This window comes from Mobula hypostoma, chromosome 3, assembly GCF_963921235.1.
Source record: "Mobula hypostoma chromosome 3, sMobHyp1.1, whole genome shotgun sequence".
In the NCBI taxonomy this organism is placed as follows: Eukaryota; Metazoa; Chordata; class Chondrichthyes; order Myliobatiformes; family Myliobatidae; genus Mobula; species Mobula hypostoma.
This window is the reverse complement of record NC_086099.1, coordinates 153432549-153451674: the sequence shown is the minus strand read 5'-3', so window position 1 is coordinate 153451674 and position 19126 is coordinate 153432549. Positions and strand designations below refer to the sequence as shown.

Here is a 19126-nt window from a genome sequence, read left to right as displayed (position 1 = left end):
AGTTTCCCTGACACTATGACAAATCGCCCATTAGGGTCAGAGAGTACTTCATGTTGAACAAAAGAAATTGTGTTGTCTGTAAAAATCGAGACCCCTCGAGATTTTGCTCTGTATGAAGAATGAAATTATAAATCCCTCCACCGATTAAAAAGGCGTGTGTTGTCACAACTACATACATGCATTTCTTGTAGGAAAATAATGGGGGCCCTTAACTTTAATATAAGCAAAAATCTTATTCAGTTTCACAGGATGATTTAACCCTTTCACATTAAAACTAAGTAAATTAATATTTCGATCCATTTTAAATACTAATTAACAGAAGAGTTCAAAGATCTGACCATAATATATTAGAACCAGAGAAGGAACCATAAAATAAGGTACTCAAACAGAAAATTTGGATGGTAGCCAAACCCAGCTTCCAGAGAAAAAAGAAACACCACTCCCTCCCCCTCCCAAAGCCAAAAAAGCCGGCCAAAGAACAGTCGGCATGCTGAACCCTAAAGACAACCCTCCCAAAGAAATCCTGCTGACCAAACTCTAATCATTCAAGGTTATTATGTTCCTACCAAGAGAAAACAGACAAAATAAACTTAGATCAGAAATCCAAAACATAAGAATATATATAGAAAAGCCTCAAAAAAAAGTAAAGTAATAAAAAATATCAAAGAAAATATTAAAAAGCAAGATATATAAATGGTCAAAACGTAAGTTTATTAAAACCTTATTCTATCCAACATTAAAAAGATAATTGCTCTTGTAACAGATATAACGCAATTAATATTCTGCTTTCAAAAACTTCTGTGCGTGTTCAACCGATCCCAGCCATTTCTGCACACCATTTTTCTGAATGATTCTAAGACGTGCGGGGAAGCAAAGGGAGGGCTTAAACCCTTTGTTATAAAGCAGTGACATAACCTCTTTATATTTGGCATGTTCAGCCATAACCTCCAGTGTATAATCTTCCACAAATCTGATCATCTTCCCATTGTAATCAATCATTCCTATTCGATGGGTATGACGGATTAAAAGCTCCTTAGTATGAAATTCATGAAAACTTAAAATAACCGACCTTGGTAGCTGCCCCGACTTTGGTTTCGGGGCCAGTGACTGGTGGGCGCAGTCCAACTTAGGCACAGGCGGCAATAAATCAGGGAATAGCTGCTTCAGAAAGCTTGCAAAAAACTCCGTGGGGTGGGCACCTTCAACTGATCTTTCAAGACCCAGAATATGTAGATTGTTCTTCTGCTTCTGCCGTCCAGGTTGGTAATCTTCTTTGTTAATTTTCATTAGATAATGATAACTTTTTGCAGAGCTTACTCATGTCTTCTAAATCCGCTTCCAGTATGGATAAAGTTTCTTTATTCTCCTTAATTCACTTATCATGTTCGATTAGAGTTTGTTGAATACTGTCCAACTTGGCATGAAGATGTTGAAATTCCTCAGAAAGTTCTGTTCTTTGCTTTTTAAGGAAATCTCCAATTGCTTCCAAGGTGGTTGGAGACTCATCTTCTTTTTCTTTTGCAGAGGCTTTAGTCTTTCTCAAAGACATAATAGAGCAATGTTGAGATTTATAATAATGTTTCAAAAAACTGGTAGGAAACAAAAGAATAGATAAGGTAGGAGCAAGTTCAAAAAGATGTTACCCCATCGGCTGCCAGCAAGGTGCTCTCATCTTTTTCCTAAGGTTGAATTGTCTGATGCCAGAAGGCATGCATATAAGGTGAGAGGCGGTAAGTTCAAAGCAGATATACAGGGTAAGTTTTTCACATAGAGATTGGTGAGTGCTTGGAATGTGCTGCCCAAGGAAGTGTTGCAGGCAAATATAACAGAGGCATTCAAAAGACTCTTGGATATGCACAGCTTTGTTGGACAGTTGATTACTAATTTAATCAGTTTGGTACGGCATTGTGGTATGCATGGCCTATTCCTTACTATACTGTTCTATGTTGTACTATTTAAAATTAAATTACTTCTCTTCTTTGCATAATTGTTGGGAACTGCCGAGTTGATGCTCTGCCACTGGGCTCCATAAGAAGCCTGATGCCTGGGTGCAAATAGGAAAACTGCTTTTGAGAGCCTGCTCAATACTTTTGATACTTGCACGGGGTGTCCTGTGCTTCTTGATGAGATGGGGGAAGTGCAGTGAGTTCCAACATCTGCCAACATTTCTCAACAAAAACTAAGGCATAATGTTTGTATTTGTGTTTTTTTTCTGTATTGTGTCTTGTAAACAATATAGACCTTGGATTGGAAAAGCATGATACAGGAAATGTGTTTCATATTCAAGTTTTAATACAGTGTGAAGGCTGTGCTGTTTGTGTCATGGTTTCTCGTTTCTCACAAACGACAAGGAGACACAGAAAACTCGTCAAGACGTTTTAAACTTTAATTTGCAAATCAAAGCTGAGACAATCAGAAAGCTAGTAGCTGACTGCCCGTTGAGGCTTGTATACAGCATTTTTATAGCAATTTTCCTATCTTAGCTACATTATCATACCCAGTCGGCCTGTGACTACATATCATCAATATATCCGCTCTCGACTTTCCACTATTGTTTTACTCCCCAACTTAATTATGTCCTAGTTTACATTTTAGACCATATGTCCTCTCATCCCTAACCACAGTTATTTCTTAATTAGTCTTGCGTTGACATACTGCCACATATTTCATCACCTTACTCGCCACCGTTATCTTTCTACTTGGTTTCATTCTAGTTCTCTTCATCAATTAATAGTGAACAGGTCAAAAGTCATGGCTACATAGTGAATACCTTCTATTGAGCTAGCAGTGGTTACATAGTAAATATAGAAAATACAATGTGTGCATTTGAGTAAATACTGTTGAGTAAATACTGTAATACATAGAAAATACAATGCATGCATTTGCATTTTCTAATATTTGCAATATACTAAATTCTATGTTTTTATTAAGATTTATGGGTACCAGTGTACAAATTTAATAGTTTGTCTCTGCAGCAATTTTCTCACCTTAATAGCATAGATCGAGTGTAATGGGAGAACAATTTATTTTTGCATTTCATAGTAGAATACTGTCACTACATGAAGGCAATGCAATACTTTGTAATATTAGAGTAAAACTTGTAATATATGAAGTTTTCTTGCCCAGTGAAGGCATGCATGTCAATGTTCACACCATTAAACATAAATAAAAATATCCATTTTTAAGGAAGATTATTCTTTGACAGGAGCCTGACAATTACAATTCCTTGAGTTGACCTCAATAATTCATACCTAAATTCAATTATTTAACTTGCTTAGTTAAGACAATAAAGTTTAAAAATCTAGATTAGCAAAGTGATCTTCAATTTGGTAGCAGTTTGGAGTCAAAGATGATTTATATATACAGGGGATTCCGGTTAATTAGCACACATCAGGACCTGTACATTTTGGCCCAGTTAGCTGAAGTTTCATGTAAATAGATAAGAAGGTTTTAAAAAAACGACAAATTACCATTTAACTGGATAACAGTTATGTATTTAAATGAAATACAGAACAAATTAGAATACTACTAATCCTGCTACAGTACTATAACACTGTATTAGTTCCTAATAGTTATCAATGGAGAAATTCATTCAATTTATGTTCTTTTGATTGACTGTAAATGAATAAATCCAGCGCAGACACCAGACTTGCATCATACAATGATTTCAGCGATTGCATTCTCCAAACCTTCATTTTAGTTGGAACATACAAGAATAATTGTTGATTCCTTCAAATTCTTTGTAGTTCGTAACTTGTTGAAGTAGTGAAATTGTTTCATTTTCGCTTCTGGCAGTTTCTGGCAATTCCAAGCTTGAACGCTTGAACGCTTGACCCACAGTTAACAAAACTGTTATGAATTGTCTTACTGCTTACTCTCACCAACTATCAATGACAAAAAACACTGCTTTTTGAACACAAACACTCACAACTGAAGCTATTTAAAAACTGTTTGCTCTAAACACAACGTAGTGTGTAACAGCCACACAAGTGCTCGCGACTGTCTCCAGTTGAAAAACTGTTCAGCAACAGTCTCCTGTTGCAATTCAGTGGCATAGCATCCCAAATACACAAAGCAAATTTTATCTATTTTCTTGATTAATTTTTGTTCTTTTAAGAGTTGTCCCAAATCAAAGGCTGCCCTGATTACTGATGGTCCAATTATCTGGAATCCACTGTATTCCAGTGCCGAGGTAACTGATAAGGCAAATATGGAACACAATGTTGTTACAGGTGGGACATCTGGTGCCTGGTGGAATGGACGATAGAAAGTGAGAACATGCACACCTTCCATTTTTGCTGCACTTCTTTGTGTTCCTGGTGAAGGGATTTGAAGTTCTTGGTGCTATCCTGAATGTTGTTTCTCCATTTTGAACAGGTGCCTGTAATTCTGTGGAGTCATTGTTCAAGGAAGACTTGAGTATATTGTTAATTTTTTTACCTGCATTATATGAAAATCTCCAAAATATTTTTTTTTAATTGATAGAAATACTCAGCAGGCTAGGCCACAACTGTGGGAAAGGAAACAGAGTTAATGTTTCAAATCAAAGATCCTTTGTCAGCTTCATGTCTCAGAGCAACTGGTTCTGATGTTACTGAGTCAAATTTGATACAATCATTTAGGTTTATTTGGGATGTCTAATACCAATGAAAGCAAAATAAAGCTCATTAAAATGCATGCATTTACGAAATGTGTATAATCTAATGCTTTTTGTGATTAATAGAAATAGGTAAAACAACCAAATTATCTCAGTACAATGAATGGTAGTAAAAATACCTGAACCACTATGGCAGAAATTTAAATACTAAATTATTGCTAGTCCTCAAAAATAAATTTGTATAGACATTGGAGCATATTTTATAAATAACAAGAAGCTGCTGAATAAGATGTAGTAGAATGCTTCTCTTCCTTCAGCATCAACGCTGCCCTCAACTTTATCTCTTCCAGTTCGCATATGTCTGCTCTTACCCCATCCTCCCGCCACCCTACCAGGGATAAGGTTCCTCTTGTCCTCACCTGCCACCCCACCATCCTCCATGTCCAGTACATAATTCTCTGCAACTTCCATCATCTCCAACAGAACCCACCACCAAGCACATCTTTCCCTCCCTCCCCCGCCCTGCAGCTTCTGCTTTCCACAAGGATCGCTTGCTACACAAGTTCCTTGTTCATTCTTCCCTCCCCGCTGATCTCCCTCCTGACACTTACCCTTGCAAGCGGAATAAGTGCTACACTTGTCCCTACAACTCCTCCCTCACTACCAATTTGGGCCCCAAACAGTCCTTCCAGATGCGGCAACACTTCACATGTGAGTCTTTTGGTGTCATATCTGTGCCTGGTGCTCCCGGTGTGGCCTCCTGTATATTGGTGAGACCCGATGTAGATTGGGAGACCGCTTCGCCAAGCACCTATGTTCCGTCCGCCCCAAAAAAATGGGATCTCCCAGTGGTCTCCCATTTAATTCTACTTGCCATTCCCATTCAGATACGTCTATCCATGGCCTCCTTCACTGTCTTGATGAGGCCACACTTAGAATGGAGAACAACACTTTATATTCTGTCTGGGTAGCCTCCAACCTGATGGTATGAACATCAATTTCTTGAACTTCCAGTAATGCCCTCCCTCCCCTTCACCTTTTCCCCATCCCCTTTTCCCTTTCTCACCTTATCTCTTTGCCCGCCCATCGCCTCCCCCTTTTCTTTCTATGGCCTTTTGTCCTCTTCTATCAGACTCCCCCTTTTCTAGTCCTGTATTTTTTTCACCAATCAACTTCCCAGCTGTTTACTTCATTCCTCCCTCTTCAGGTTTCATTACCACCTCTCCCCTCCCTCCACCATTTAAATCTACTCCTTAGTTATTTTTTCCAGTCCTGTCGAAGCATCTCTGCCCGAGAAGTCGACTGTACTTTTTTCATAGATACTGCCTGGCCTGCTGAGTTCCTCCAGCATTTTATGTTTGTTAGTAAAATGCTGGTTCACTTGTGATGATTAAAACAAATAGGGGGTCAAATGGTTGTGCTCCACCATGTTGCTCATTTCTACGATGATAATTGGAGAAAATGTCTGTAGGCTCGTGTTCTAAAAGAATATTGTTGTAGAAACATAGAAAATAGGTGCAGGAGTAGGCCATTTGGCCCTTCGAGCCTGCACCGCCGTTCAGTATGATCATGGCTGATCATCCAACTCAGAACCCTGTACCAGCCTTCCCTCCATACCCCCTGATCCCTTTAGCCACAAGGGCCATATCTAACTCCCTTTTAAGTATAGCCAATGAACTGGCCTCAACTGTTTCCTGTGGCAGAGAATTCCACAGATTCACCACTCTCTGTGTGAAGAAGTTTTTCCTAATCTCGGTCCTAAAAGGCTTCCCCTTTATCCTCAAACTGTGACCCCTCGTTCTGGACTTCCCCAACATCGGGAACAATCTTCCTGCATCTAACCTGTCCAATCCCTTTAGGATTTTATACGTTTCAATCAGATCCCCCCTCAAGCTTCTAAATTCCAACGAGTATAAGCCTAGTTCATCAAGTCTTTCATCATATGAAAGTCCTGCCATCCCAGGAATCAATCTGGTGAACCTTCTTTGTACTCCCTCTATGGCAAGGATGTCTTTCCTCAGATTAGGGGACCAAAACTGCACACAATACTCCAAGGGTGGTCTCACCAAGGCCTTGTACAACTGCAGTAGTACCTCTCTGCTCCGGTACTCGAATCCTCTTGCTATGAATGCCAGCATACCATTCGCCTTTTTCACTGCCTGCTGTACCTGCATGCCCACTTTCAATGACTGGTGTATAATGACACTCAGGTCTCGTTGCACCTCCCCTTTTCCTAATCGGCCACCATTCAGATAATCTGTTTTCCTGTTTTTGCCACCAAAGTGGATAACTTCACATTTATCCACATTAAATTGCATCTGCCATGAATTTGCCCACTCACCTAACCTATCCAAGTCACCCTGCGTCCTCTTAGCATCCTCCTCACAGCTAACACTGCCGCCCAGCTTCGTGTCATCCGCAAACGGAGATGCTGCATTTAATTCCCTCATCCAAGTCATTAATATATATTGTAAACAACTGGGGTCCCAGCACTGAGCCTTGCGGTACCCCACTAGTCACTGCCTGCCATTCTGAAAAGGTCCCGTTTATTCCCACTCTTTGCTTCCTGTCCGCCAACCAATTCTCTATCCACATCAATACCATACCCCCAATACTGTGTGCTTTAAGTTTGCACACTAATCTCCTGTGTGGGACCTTCTCAAAAGCCTTTTGAAAATCCAAATATACCACATCCACTGGTTCTCCCTATCCACTCTACTAGATACATCCTCAAAAAATTCTATGAGATTCGTCAGACATGATTTTCCTTTCACAAATCCATGCTGACTTTGTCCGATGATTTCACCGCTTTCCAAATGTGCTGTTATCACATCTTTGATAACTGACTCTAGCAGTTTCCCCACCACCAATGTTAGGCTAATCGGTCTATAATTCCCTGGTTTCTCTCTCCCTCCTTTTTTAAAAAGTGGGGTTACATTAGCCACCCTCCAATCCTCAGGAACTAGTCCAGAATCTAAAGATTTTTGAAAAATTATCACTAATGCATCCACTATTTCTTGGGCTACTTCCTTAAGCACTCTGGGATGCAGACCATCTGGCCCTGGGGATTTAGCCACCTTTAATCCCTTCAATTTACCTAACACCACTTCCCTACTAACATGTATTTCCCTCAGTTCCTCCATCTCAATGGACCCTCTGTCCCCTACTATTTCTGGAAGATTATTTATGTCCTCCTTAGTGAAGGCAGAACCAAAGTAATTATTCAATTGGTCTGCCATGTCCTTGCTCCTCATAATCAATTCACCTGTTTCTGTCTGTAGGGGACCTACGTTTGTCTTAACCAATCTTTTTCTTTTCACATATCTATAAAAGCTTTTACAGTCAGTTATTATGTTCCCTGCCAGTTTTCTCTCATAATCTTTTTTCCCCTTCCTAATTAAGCCCTTTGTCCTCCACTGCTGAACTCTGAATTTCTCCCATTCCTCAGGTGAGCCACTTTTTCTGGCTAATTTGTATGCTTCTTCTTTGGAATTGATACTATCCCTAATTTCCCTTGTCAGCCACGGGTGCACTACCTTCCTTGATTTATTCTTTTGCCAAACTGGGATGAATAGTTGTTGTAGTTCATCCATGCGATCTTTAAATGCTTGCCATTGCATATCCACCGTCAACCCTTTGTGTCATTTGCCAGTCTATCTTAGCTAATTCACGTTAAATACCTTCAAAGTTACCCTTCTTTAAGTTCAGAACCTTTGTTTCTGAATTAACTATGTCACTCTCCATTTTAATGAAGAACTCCACCATATTATGGTCACTCTTACCCAAGGGGCCTCTCACGACAAGTTTGCTAATTAACCCTTTCTCATTGCTCAATACCCAGTCTAGAATAACATGCTCTCTAGTTGGTTCCTCGACATGTTGGTTCAAAAAACCATCCCGCATACATTCCAAGAAATCCTCTTCCTCAGCACCCTTACCAATTTGGTTCACCCAATCTACATGTAGATTGAAGTCACCCATTATAACTGCTGTTCCTTTCTTGCACACATTTCTAATTTCCTGTTTAATACCATCCCCAACCTCACTACTACTGTTAGGTGGCCTGTACACAACTCCCACCAGCGTTTTCTGCCCCTTAGTGTTACGCAGCTCTACCCATATCGATTCCACATCCTCCCGGCTTATGTCCTTCCTTTCTATTGTGTTAATCTCCTCTCTAACCAGCAACGCCACCCCACCTCCTTTTCTTTCATGTCTATCCCTCCTGAATATTGAATATCCCTGAATGTTGAGCTCCCATCCTTGGTCACCCTGGAGCCATGTCTCTGTGATCCCAACTATATCATATTCATTAATAACAATCTGCACTTTTAATTCATCCACCTTGTTACGAACACTCCTTGCATTGACACACAAAGCCTTCAGGTGCGCTTTTACAACTCTCTTAGCCCTTATACAATTATGTTGAAAAGTGGCCCTTTTTAATGCTTGCCCTGGATTTGTCAGCCTGCCACTTTTACTTTTCACCTTACTACTTTTTGCTTCTACCGTCATTTTACACCCCTCTGTCTCTCTGCGCTGGTTCCCATCCCCCTGTTGTGAACTAACCTCCTCTCACTTAGCCTCTTTAATTTGATTCCCACCCCACCAACCATTCTAGTTTAAAGTCACCTCAGTAGCCCTCGCTAATCTCCCTGCCAGGATATTGGTCCCCCTAGGATTCAAGTGTAACCTGTCCTTTTTGTACAGGTCACGCCTGTGCCAAAAGAGGTCCCAATGATCCAAAAACTTGAATCCCTGCCCCCTGCTCCAATCTCTCAGCCACGCATTTATCCTCCACCTCATCGCATTCCTACTCTCACTGTCGCGTGGCACAGGCAGTAATCCCGAGATTACTACCTTTGCGGTCCTTTTTCTCAACTCCCTTCCTAGCTCCCTATATTCTCCTTTCAGGACCTCTTCCCTTTTCCTACCTATGTCATTGGTACCTATATGTACCACAACCTCTGGGTCCTCACCCTCCCACTTCAGGATATCTTGGGCACGATCAGAAATATCCCGGACCCTGGCACCAGGGAGGCAAACTACCATCCAGGTCTCTGGACTGCGTCCACAGAATCGCCTATCTGACCCCCTTACTATCGAGTCCCCTATCACAACTGCCCTTCTCTTCCTTGCCCTACCCTTCTGAGCTACAGGGCCGGACTCTGTGCCGGAGGCACGGCCACTGTCGCTTCCCCCAGGTAAGCTGTCCCCCCCCAACAGTACTCAAACAGGGGTACCTATTGTCAAGGGGCACATCCACCAGAGTACTCTCTATTACCTGACTCTTCCCCTTCCCCCTCCTAACTGTGACCCACTGGTCTGCCTCCCGTGATCCCGGTGTGACCACCTGCCTGTAACTCCTCTCTATCAACTCCTCACTCTCCCTGACCAGACGAAGGTCATCGAGCTGCAGCTCCAGTTCCCTAACGCGGTCCCTTAGGAGCTGCATCTCGGCGCACCTGGCGCAGATGTGGACATCCAGGAGGCTTGGAGACTCCAGGGCCTCCCACATCCGGCACCGAGAACAACAAACTGCCCTCACATTCATACTGCCCCTCTCCTCAAATAACAACAAAAAAAAAATGAATACCAAACCTTCCTCGCCTCGCCTCGCCCGTTTCCTCCTAAGCCCGGTGAACCAAAGCCCTTAAGCCTTCACTCTGCTCCCGGCTCACTCCACAGCCCGCAACTATGCTGCCCGCTGTATGAGGCTCTGTTCCTTTTAAATCTTCCGCGCTTCACTGCCCGACGTCACACGCCTGCGCAGCCCTGCCTCTCTGAACGCCGATGGAAAAAAAACCCGAAAAATTCAAAAATGTCTTCCTCCGCACTCCCGCACCGATTCTCAGACTTCCTTCTTCGAAGAGAGGAAATATTGGATGGAGCTGCAGTTGTCACTGCTGAATATTGGCAGACTTTAGTGAGAATAAGAAACAATTTCTGAAGTAGGTTCCTGAAATTCTGGGTTTTTTTTCTGTTCCTAAAGCCCGACTACCAATGTAATTATTTGAATTTGAATTCCCCATGTGCTATTTTGAGATTCAAACTCCTGTTTTTGGATAAATAATGCAGAGCTATGGTTGTCACCAATTAATTAAGCAACTATACTACTGAAAAACTGTTAACTTTTTAAAGTTGAAATCATTTATCTGAAGCAGTTGATGGCCATATGAGCAAAATTGTACCTTATCAGATGTCAATAAATTCAAATCATAGTGATTCAAAATTTTTTTTAAAGTGAGCTATTTTTAGTAGCTGTATTCATACAACTTTTGAATTAGATATTTGCATTTTCTTTGTTTTATGTAATGCCATATTTGTGCAAAAGAATGGCTGATGCAGGTTATCTCCATCTTGCTGTCTTCTGTTGTCTCAGATGTTACCCAAAGTCAATTAATTGTACATTCATACGTTGGTAAGAATTGAGCTGCTGTTGACTCTGGGTAACAAATTAAAATAAAGACGATTTTTATTACTAATTGTTCATTTTCCTTCAACAGTGTAAGAAAGAGGAGCCAGCATTGAGCAGCAACAATAAGTCCTCAGGCACATTGACAGATGGTTCAAGGTCAGTCAGAACCTTTCAACACAGATCTTCTTATGAGCAAAGTTACCTAAAACTAAGACTGATCAAGTTAGCCTTCCTCTTAACTGGTGGTAAAGGCATGAGCACACAAGTTTAGTTGCAAAATGTCAAATGTGCCAGAACTGAATTATTTTTTATGCTTATATTAAAGTTATAATTTTAATACAGCTTAAACATGCAAGTTTCATCAGTGATTATTCAGAAATGATTAGTACATTAGCTTTCAATTTTTTTTGCAACCAGCATTACCAAAAAAGATCATATTATTCCTCTTGAAATTTAAGGAGCCCATGCTGTTAAGTGTTAAAAAGAGTCGATCCTCTTTCTTCTGTACTGTACAATGTGCCTCAACTTCTGTATAGCAATGTTATGGTAACCAAAGTACTAGTCTATATTTAATGTGCTCAGGTCATGGCTAGGAAGCATATTAGAGTCCTGTGGAATGCACATAAAATGCTGAAGGAACTCAGCAGGCCAGACAGCATCTATGGAAAAGAGTATAATCGACGTTCCAAGCAGGTCTCAGCACAAAATGTTGACTAAACCTGCTGAGTTCCTCCAGCATTATGTGTGTGTTGCTTGGATTTCCAGCATCTACAGATTTTCTGTTGTCTTTGCACAGTATGTGGGAAACCAAAAGATGTTTCCCCAAATAGTGTCACATTAATGTATTTTAGAGATCTCTTTTTTTGTGAGAATTCCTAAGGATCATGTATTCATTTAAAGTGGCAAATTCCTTATTGTGCTAGTCAGGGCAGGAATAGGTGATAGTACTGATGAATGAGTGGATGAGGAAGTGATGCAAGTCCCTGGGTTTCATATTTCTGGATCATTGGGATCTCTTCTGGGGAAAGTATGACCAGTACAAAAAGAACAAGTTAGACCTGAACCCGAGGGGGACCAATATCCTTGCAATCATGTTTTTAAAGCTGCTGGGGAGGGTTTAAATTAAGGGGGATGGGAACTGATGAGGCTGAGGATGGAGCAGTTGGTATACAAGTTGTTGCAGTGTGTAGTGGGACTATGAAGAAGGACAGACAGATTATAGGCAAAATTGCAGTCAGTGGATGTTGAAGTATAACATGGGAGTGAAATTGAAAAAGATGATGATTACAGGACTGAAGGTGTTATGTTTGAAGGCTTGCAGTATACAGAATAAGGTAGATGCTCTTGTAGCATAGTTAGAGACTGGCAGGTATGTCACTGTGGGCATCAATGAGTCATGGCTGAACGAAGATCATAGTTGGGAGCATAACATACAAGGATACACTTTGTACCAAAAGTACCAGCACATAGGCGGGGGTGGGGGGGTGCGGTGGGATGGCTATATTGGTAAAAAGTGAAATCAAATTCTTAGTATTGACATAGGGTCAGAAGATGTAGAATTCTTTTGGGTGGAGTTAAGAAACTGCAAGGGTAAAAAGACCCTGATGGGAATTATATACAGGTCCTCACACAGTGGACAGTATGGGATTTAAGTTTCAATGGAAAATTGAAAAGGCACGTCATAAGGAAAACGTTATGATAGTCATGGGGATTTCAATATTCAGGTAAATTGGGAAAATCAGGTTGGTGGTAGATCCCAAGAGAGGAAATTTGTAGAGTGTTTATGAGATGGCTTTTTAGAGCAACTTATGGTTGAGCCTACTAGAGGAAAGGCAATTTTGGATTGGGTGATGTGTAATGAACCAGATTTCAATAAGGAGTTTAAAGTAAGGGAATCCATAGGAGACAGTTTGAGAAAGAGAGAGATAGAGAAGATAAAGTCAAGTGTATCAGTCATACAGTGGAGTAAGGTGAATTACAGTGGCACAAGAGAGGAGCTGGCCAAAGTTGATTGGAAGGGAACATTAGCAGGGATGATAGCAGAACAGCAATGGATGTGTTTCTGGGTGCAATTCAAAAGATGCAGAAGAGATGTATTCCATAGTTGAAGTATTCTAAAGGGAGGATGAGGCAGCAGTGGCTGACAAGGGAATTCAAAGATAGCATAAAAGCAATAGAAAAGACATATAGAAATTAGTGGGAAGTTTTTATAAACCAACAGAAGGCAGCTAAAAAACCCATAAAGAGAGAAAAGATGAAGATAAAAAAATAATAAAAAAGATACAAGAAGTTTTTTCAGACATAAGAGTAAAAGAGAGACGACAGTGGATACCAAACCGCTGGAAAATGGCAGTGGAGAGGTAGTAATGGCAGATAAATTTACTAAGAATTTTGCATTAGTCTTGACTGTGGAAGACTCAAGAATATGCCAGAAGTTCGAGAGTGTCGGGGGCAGAAGTGAGTGTAGTTGCTATTACTAAGGAGAAAATGTTTGGGGAGCTGAAATGTCTTGACGGTAGATAAGTCATCTAGACCAAATGGACTATACCCCAGGGTTCTGCAAGAGATAACTGAAGAGATTGTGGAGGCATTAGTAATCATCTTAAAAGAATCACTACATTCTGGAATGGTTCTGGAGAACTGGAAAATTGCAAATATCACTCCACTCTAAGAAAGGAGGGAGAGAGAAGAAAGGAAATTCTAGACCAGATAGCCTGACTTCAATGGTTGAAAAGGTATTGGAGTCCATTATTAAGAATGAGGTTCTCGGTATTTGGAGGCACATGATAAGGTCAATATTGTTTCCTTAAGGGGAAATCTTGCTTGACAAATCTGTTGGAATTTTTTGAGGAAATAACAGGCAGAATAGACAAAGGAGAGTCAGTGGATGTTGTTTACTTGGATTATCAGAAGGCTTTTGACAAGGTTCCACTCATGAGGTTGCTTAACAAGGTAAGAGCCCAAGGTATTACAGGAAAGATTACAGCACGGACAGAAAATTGGCTGACTGGCAGGAGACGAAGAGTGGAAAGAAAGGGTGTCTATTCAGGTTGGCTGCCTGTGACAAGTGGTGTTCTGCAGGGGTCAGAATTGGGTCTGCTTCTTTTCACATTGTATATTAATGATTTGAACGATGGAATTGATGGATTTGTGGCCAAATCTGCAGACAATAGGAAGATAGGTGGAGAGGCAGGTAGTGTTGAGGAAGCAGGGAGTCTGCAAAAGGACTTGGATAAATTGGGAGAATGGGAAAAGAAGTGGCAGATGGGATATTGTGTAGGGAAGTGTCTGGTCATACACTTTGGTAGAAAAAATAAAAGTGTAGACTGTATTCTAAATCGGAGGGAAAATTCAAAAATCAGAGGTGAAAAGGGACTTGGGAGCCCTTTTGCAGGATTCTGTAAAAGCTAAGAAGGTTGAATCAGTGCAAAGAAAGGCAAATGCAATGTAGCATTAATTTCAAGAGGATTAGAATATAAGAGGAAGAATGTGATGTTGAGGCTTTACAAGGCATTGTTCAGACTGCACTTGGAATATTGTGAGCAGTTTTGGACATCTTATATAAGAAAAGGTGGACTGGCATTAGAGAAGGTCCAGAGGAGGTTCATTAGAATGATTCTGGGAATGAACATATGAGGAGCGTTTGATGGTACTGGGCCTATACTTGTTGGGAGTACAGAAGAATGAGGGATTATCTCATTGAAACCTATCAAAAGGCTTTGATAGAGTGGATGTGGAGAGGATTTGTCCTATAGTGGGTGAGTCTAAGACCAGAGGACACAGCTTCAGAGTAGGGAGATGTCCATTTAGAGCAGAGATGAGAACAAATTTCTTTGGTCTGAGGGTGGTGAATTTGTGGAATACAGATAGCTGTGGAGCCAAATCATTGGGAACATTTAAAGCGATGTTCATAGATTCTCGGTCAGTCAGGGTGCCGAAGGTTACGGGGGAAGGCAGGAGAATAGGGTTGAGAGGGATAGTAAATCACCATGAAGGAATGGCAGGGCAGACTCAGTGGGCCACATGGCCTAATTTTGCTCCTCTGTCTTATGATCTTATGGAATATTATTTCAATTTTGTCACTACTAGGCTTGTTCTTTCACAACTACCTCCAGTTTTTTTTTGTGTTAATTAGGTTTTTTTTAGAGTTATATAAATTCATTGCTAGACACTTGTCTATTGAAGTCCATGCTGACTCCTGGCAGACAAATCACTCCAGCAAACCCTGCACTTCCACTTATTACTTCCCTGTGGTTCTGCAAGTTATTCTATCACATTTGCCTATCTACTTTGATTCTTTGACATTTAATTCTGGCAGAGTAATATTAGTTGTTGATCAACTCTAGGCCAAGAGAGGTCTCAAGCAGAAATATTTGAGGCAGATAGAGATTGGAAAGGCTAATAATACAGTAAACACAAGACTAAAGATGCTGGAATCTGCAGCAACAATCAATCTTCTGGAGGAATGCAATGGGATCTGAGCTGTGCCTAGCCACACAGTATTGGTGCAGAGAGAACAGTAGTGGTCTAAACACACGGCCTTGAGGTGTGTGTGTTATTACGAAGTGGCATTGACAGTTGTATTCCAATGAGGGTGTCATGGATCCAGTTCCAGTAGGGGGTACAGAAACTGCGATTTTGAAGCTTGTTGGTTAGTACTGAGGGATGATGGTGGTGAATGCTAAGCTGTAATCAATAATCGTCTCGCAGTAAAAAAATAGAGTTGCAGAAAACGTGTTCAAATGAACTAACCTCATTCATTTGCCAGAAACGTGTTGGTGTATGTTTACCTTAGCTATTGTGCTTAATTTAATGTCTATTAATATTTTGCTTTTCAGATTTTTATTCGCTTTTGTTCATTTATTTCTTTCATTTTATTTATTCTTTTCTGTGACTACTTGACTGTATTTTATTGCCTTTATGTTTTTTGGTTTTGCAATCTTACAGCCCACTAACAGGCCTTTCAGCCCATCTAGTCTGTGCCAATTAGTTTTTCTGTCTCGTCCCATTGACCTGCGCCTCTTTCACCCTTGATCTTTGACCTCTAGTACTAGTCTCATTCAACCTCAGTGGAAAAAGCGTGCTTGTATTTACCCTACCTATACTGCTCGTAATTTAATATACTTCTGTCAAATTTCCCCTCATTCTCCCACGCTCCAGGGAATAAAGTCCTCACCTGTTCATCCTTTTCCTATAACTCAGGTCCTCGAGACCCAGCAACATTCTTGTATAATTTCTCTGTACCCGCTGAATCTTATTGATATCTTTCCTATAGGTAGGTAACCAAAACTGCACACAATACAGTACTCCAAATTTGGCCTCACCAACTTCTATATAACATCCCAATTTTTGTACGCAATGATGATGAGGCCTCCGTCGGTCAGGGTCGACGATGGATGTTGTATCCTAGCTGTCTGGATACATAAGCCTGGGCAGTACAATATGGAGAGCAAGCTGTTGCCCATGTAGCAAGCTCCCCTTCTCCATGCATCTGATTAACCCAAAGGAACGGCAGAGGGCGATACAGTTTGGCACCAGCAACATTGCAGGAGTTGCCGGTCAGCGTTGAACTGCCTTAAGAGCTTCAGCTCTGGAATTTTCCCTCGGGGTTTACTCCCAAACCCTTCCGCATGAGTGGGTATAGCCACAAGGCTGTGGAGGTTTGAGATCAGAGTTTTCCTTCTCATAGATGAGCTGCCGACCATGGCTGACAAGCCCCATCTGCCCGAAGTGAATGGTTTTAAGGTTCCAGTACACCACCTTTGGTCCTTCTCCTGTCTGTAGAAATGGTTCTTTTGGGCATGCATGAAGGCCAGGACCTGGACTTGGTTGTCAGAGGCTATTTGAGTTGCACGCCACTGGGAGCATGTAATAGGTAGTGGAAGCTTGTCCCCATTACCACTCCCTGCTGTAACAACCTTAAGGGACCTTTTGTACTCAATACTTTTAACTTATGAAGGCCAATGTGCCAAAAGCTCTCTCCAGATCTCTTTGTTCTATCGCACTCCTCAGTGCCCTACTAATCACTGTGTTTGTCCTACAGTACTGTGCAAAAGTTTTGTTTATATATATACTGCGAGAAGGGTGTGGCACAGTGGAGGAGAAGTCAAGGTCATTTGTTTCCCAACAATTGGTTTATTAATCATTACAGAATGTCTCTCTGGTGCTTCATACTCCTTCTCCTCTCCCTGCCACCCTTCCACTCTCAGTCCACAATAGAGACCCATATCAGAATCAGGTTTGTCATTACTCACAATGTCATGAAATTTTTTTTTATTTGTTTGCAGCAGTAGTACAGTGCAATACATAAAATTACTACAATACTGTGTGAAAGTCTTGGGCATCCTAGCTATATATATGCACCCAAGACATTTGCACATTACTGGACTCTGGTTTGCGACAGACCAATCCCTGCGGAAAGCGGAGAGGGGTGGAGAGGGAAAGATGTGCTTAGTGGTGGAGTCCTGTCGAAGGTGGCAGAAGTTGCGGAGGATAATGTGCTGGATCCGGAGGCTAGTGGGGTGGTAGGTGAGGACAAGGGGAACTCTGTCCCTGTTGTGGTGGTGGGAGGATGGGGTGAGGGCCGAAGTGCAGGAAATGGAGCTCAGCATGGGTGCAGGAAGCAGCACCAATGTAGTCGTCAGTGTATCGAAGGAAAAGTTAGGGAGCAGTACCAGTATAGGTTTGGAGCACAGACTGTTCCACATAACCAACGAAGAGGCAGGCATAGCTGGGGCCCATGTGAGTGCCCATAGCTACACCCTTGGTCTGAAGAAAGTGGGAAGAGCCAAAAGAGAAGTTATTAAGTGTGAGTACCAGTTCCGCCAACCGGAGGAGGGTAGTTGTGGTGCGGAACTGGTGAGGTCTATTGTCCAGAAAGTAGCGGAGGGTTTTGAGGCCTCCTTGATGGGGAATGGAGGTGCTAAGGATTGGACATCCATAGTGAAAATGAAGTGGTCAGGACCGGGGAACTGGAAGCTATTGAAGAGGTGGAGGGCATGGGATGTATCCCGGATGTAGGTGGCGAGGGACTGAACTATGGGTGACAAAATGGAATCCAGGTAGACAGATACAAGTTCAGTGGGATAGGAGCAGGCAGAAACTATGGGTCTACCGGGACAGTCAGGCTTGTGGATCTTGGGAAGGAGGTAAAACCGAGCGGTACGGGGTGTGGGAATAATGAGTTTAGCGGCCGAGGATGGAAGGTCTCCGGAGTTGATAAGGGCAGTGATGGTGCGGGAGACAATGGTTTGATGTTTTTTGGGGGGGTCCTTTTCCAGGGGTAAGTAAGAGGAGGTGTCAGAGAGTTGCTGTTTGGCCTCAGTGAGGTAGAGGTCCGTCCACCAGACTACTACGGCACGACCTTTGTCAGCAGGCTTGATGGTGAGGTTGGGATTAGTGCGGTGAGAGTGGAGGGCAGTGCGTTCAGAGGGTGTGAGGTTGGAACAGGAGAGAGGAGTGGTGAAGATGAGACAGTTGATGTCTTGGTGACAGTTGGAGATGAAAAGATCAAGTGCAGGTAGAAGGCCTGGGTGGGGTGTCCAGGAGGAGGAGGGTTGAAGACGGGAGAAGGGGTCATCAGTAGGGGGAGGGGAATCCTTGCCAAAGAAGTAGGCTCAGAGACATAGGTGACGGAAGAAGAGTTCAGCGTCATGGTGGGCACGGAACTCACTGAGGTGTGGACAGAGGGGGACAAAAGTGATGCCCTTGCTAAGGACAGAACATTCTGCCTCAGAGGGGGGGATAGTGAAGACACAGCAAGGGTTGGGGCTGGGATCAGAGGAGGGTAAAGAGTGGGAGGTCTCAGGAGGAAGGAGGGGGGTTGGAATATTCAGGGAGAGTGGGGTTAGGGGTGGATGAGGGATCAGAGGAATGGAGGGGTGATGAGGGGTAGGGGGAAGGTTGGGAGTCGCAGGGTGGAAAGAGGGTAGTGGGGGAATAAGGTGGGCGGTGGGACCCAGTGGCAGTAAGAGCGTTCCTGGTCTGGAGATGGTTGGGACCTCGGTTTAAGCTGGATCTGGAGCTGGGGGTGGCAGAGCCTGTAGCCTGCAGGGCCCCAGAACTGAGGTCGGAGTCGGAGACGAGTGAGTCCACAGCCCGCCGGGGCTGGT

General features: G+C 42.3%; 1 protein-coding gene across 4 annotated transcripts in view; it reads left to right on the top strand.

The window, feature by feature from the left end:
* Nucleotides 1-19126, top strand: part of LOC134344331 (band 4.1-like protein 4B) — a 403206-nt gene that overhangs the window by 289082 nt on the left and 94998 nt on the right. For all 4 annotated transcript variants that reach the window (XM_063043916.1, XM_063043918.1, XM_063043917.1 and 1 more), the window contains one exon: nt 11104-11171. In XM_063043916.1, coding sequence (XP_062899986.1) covers nt 11104-11171 — 68 coding nt within the window. The remainder of the gene's footprint in view (nt 1-11103; nt 11172-19126) is intronic.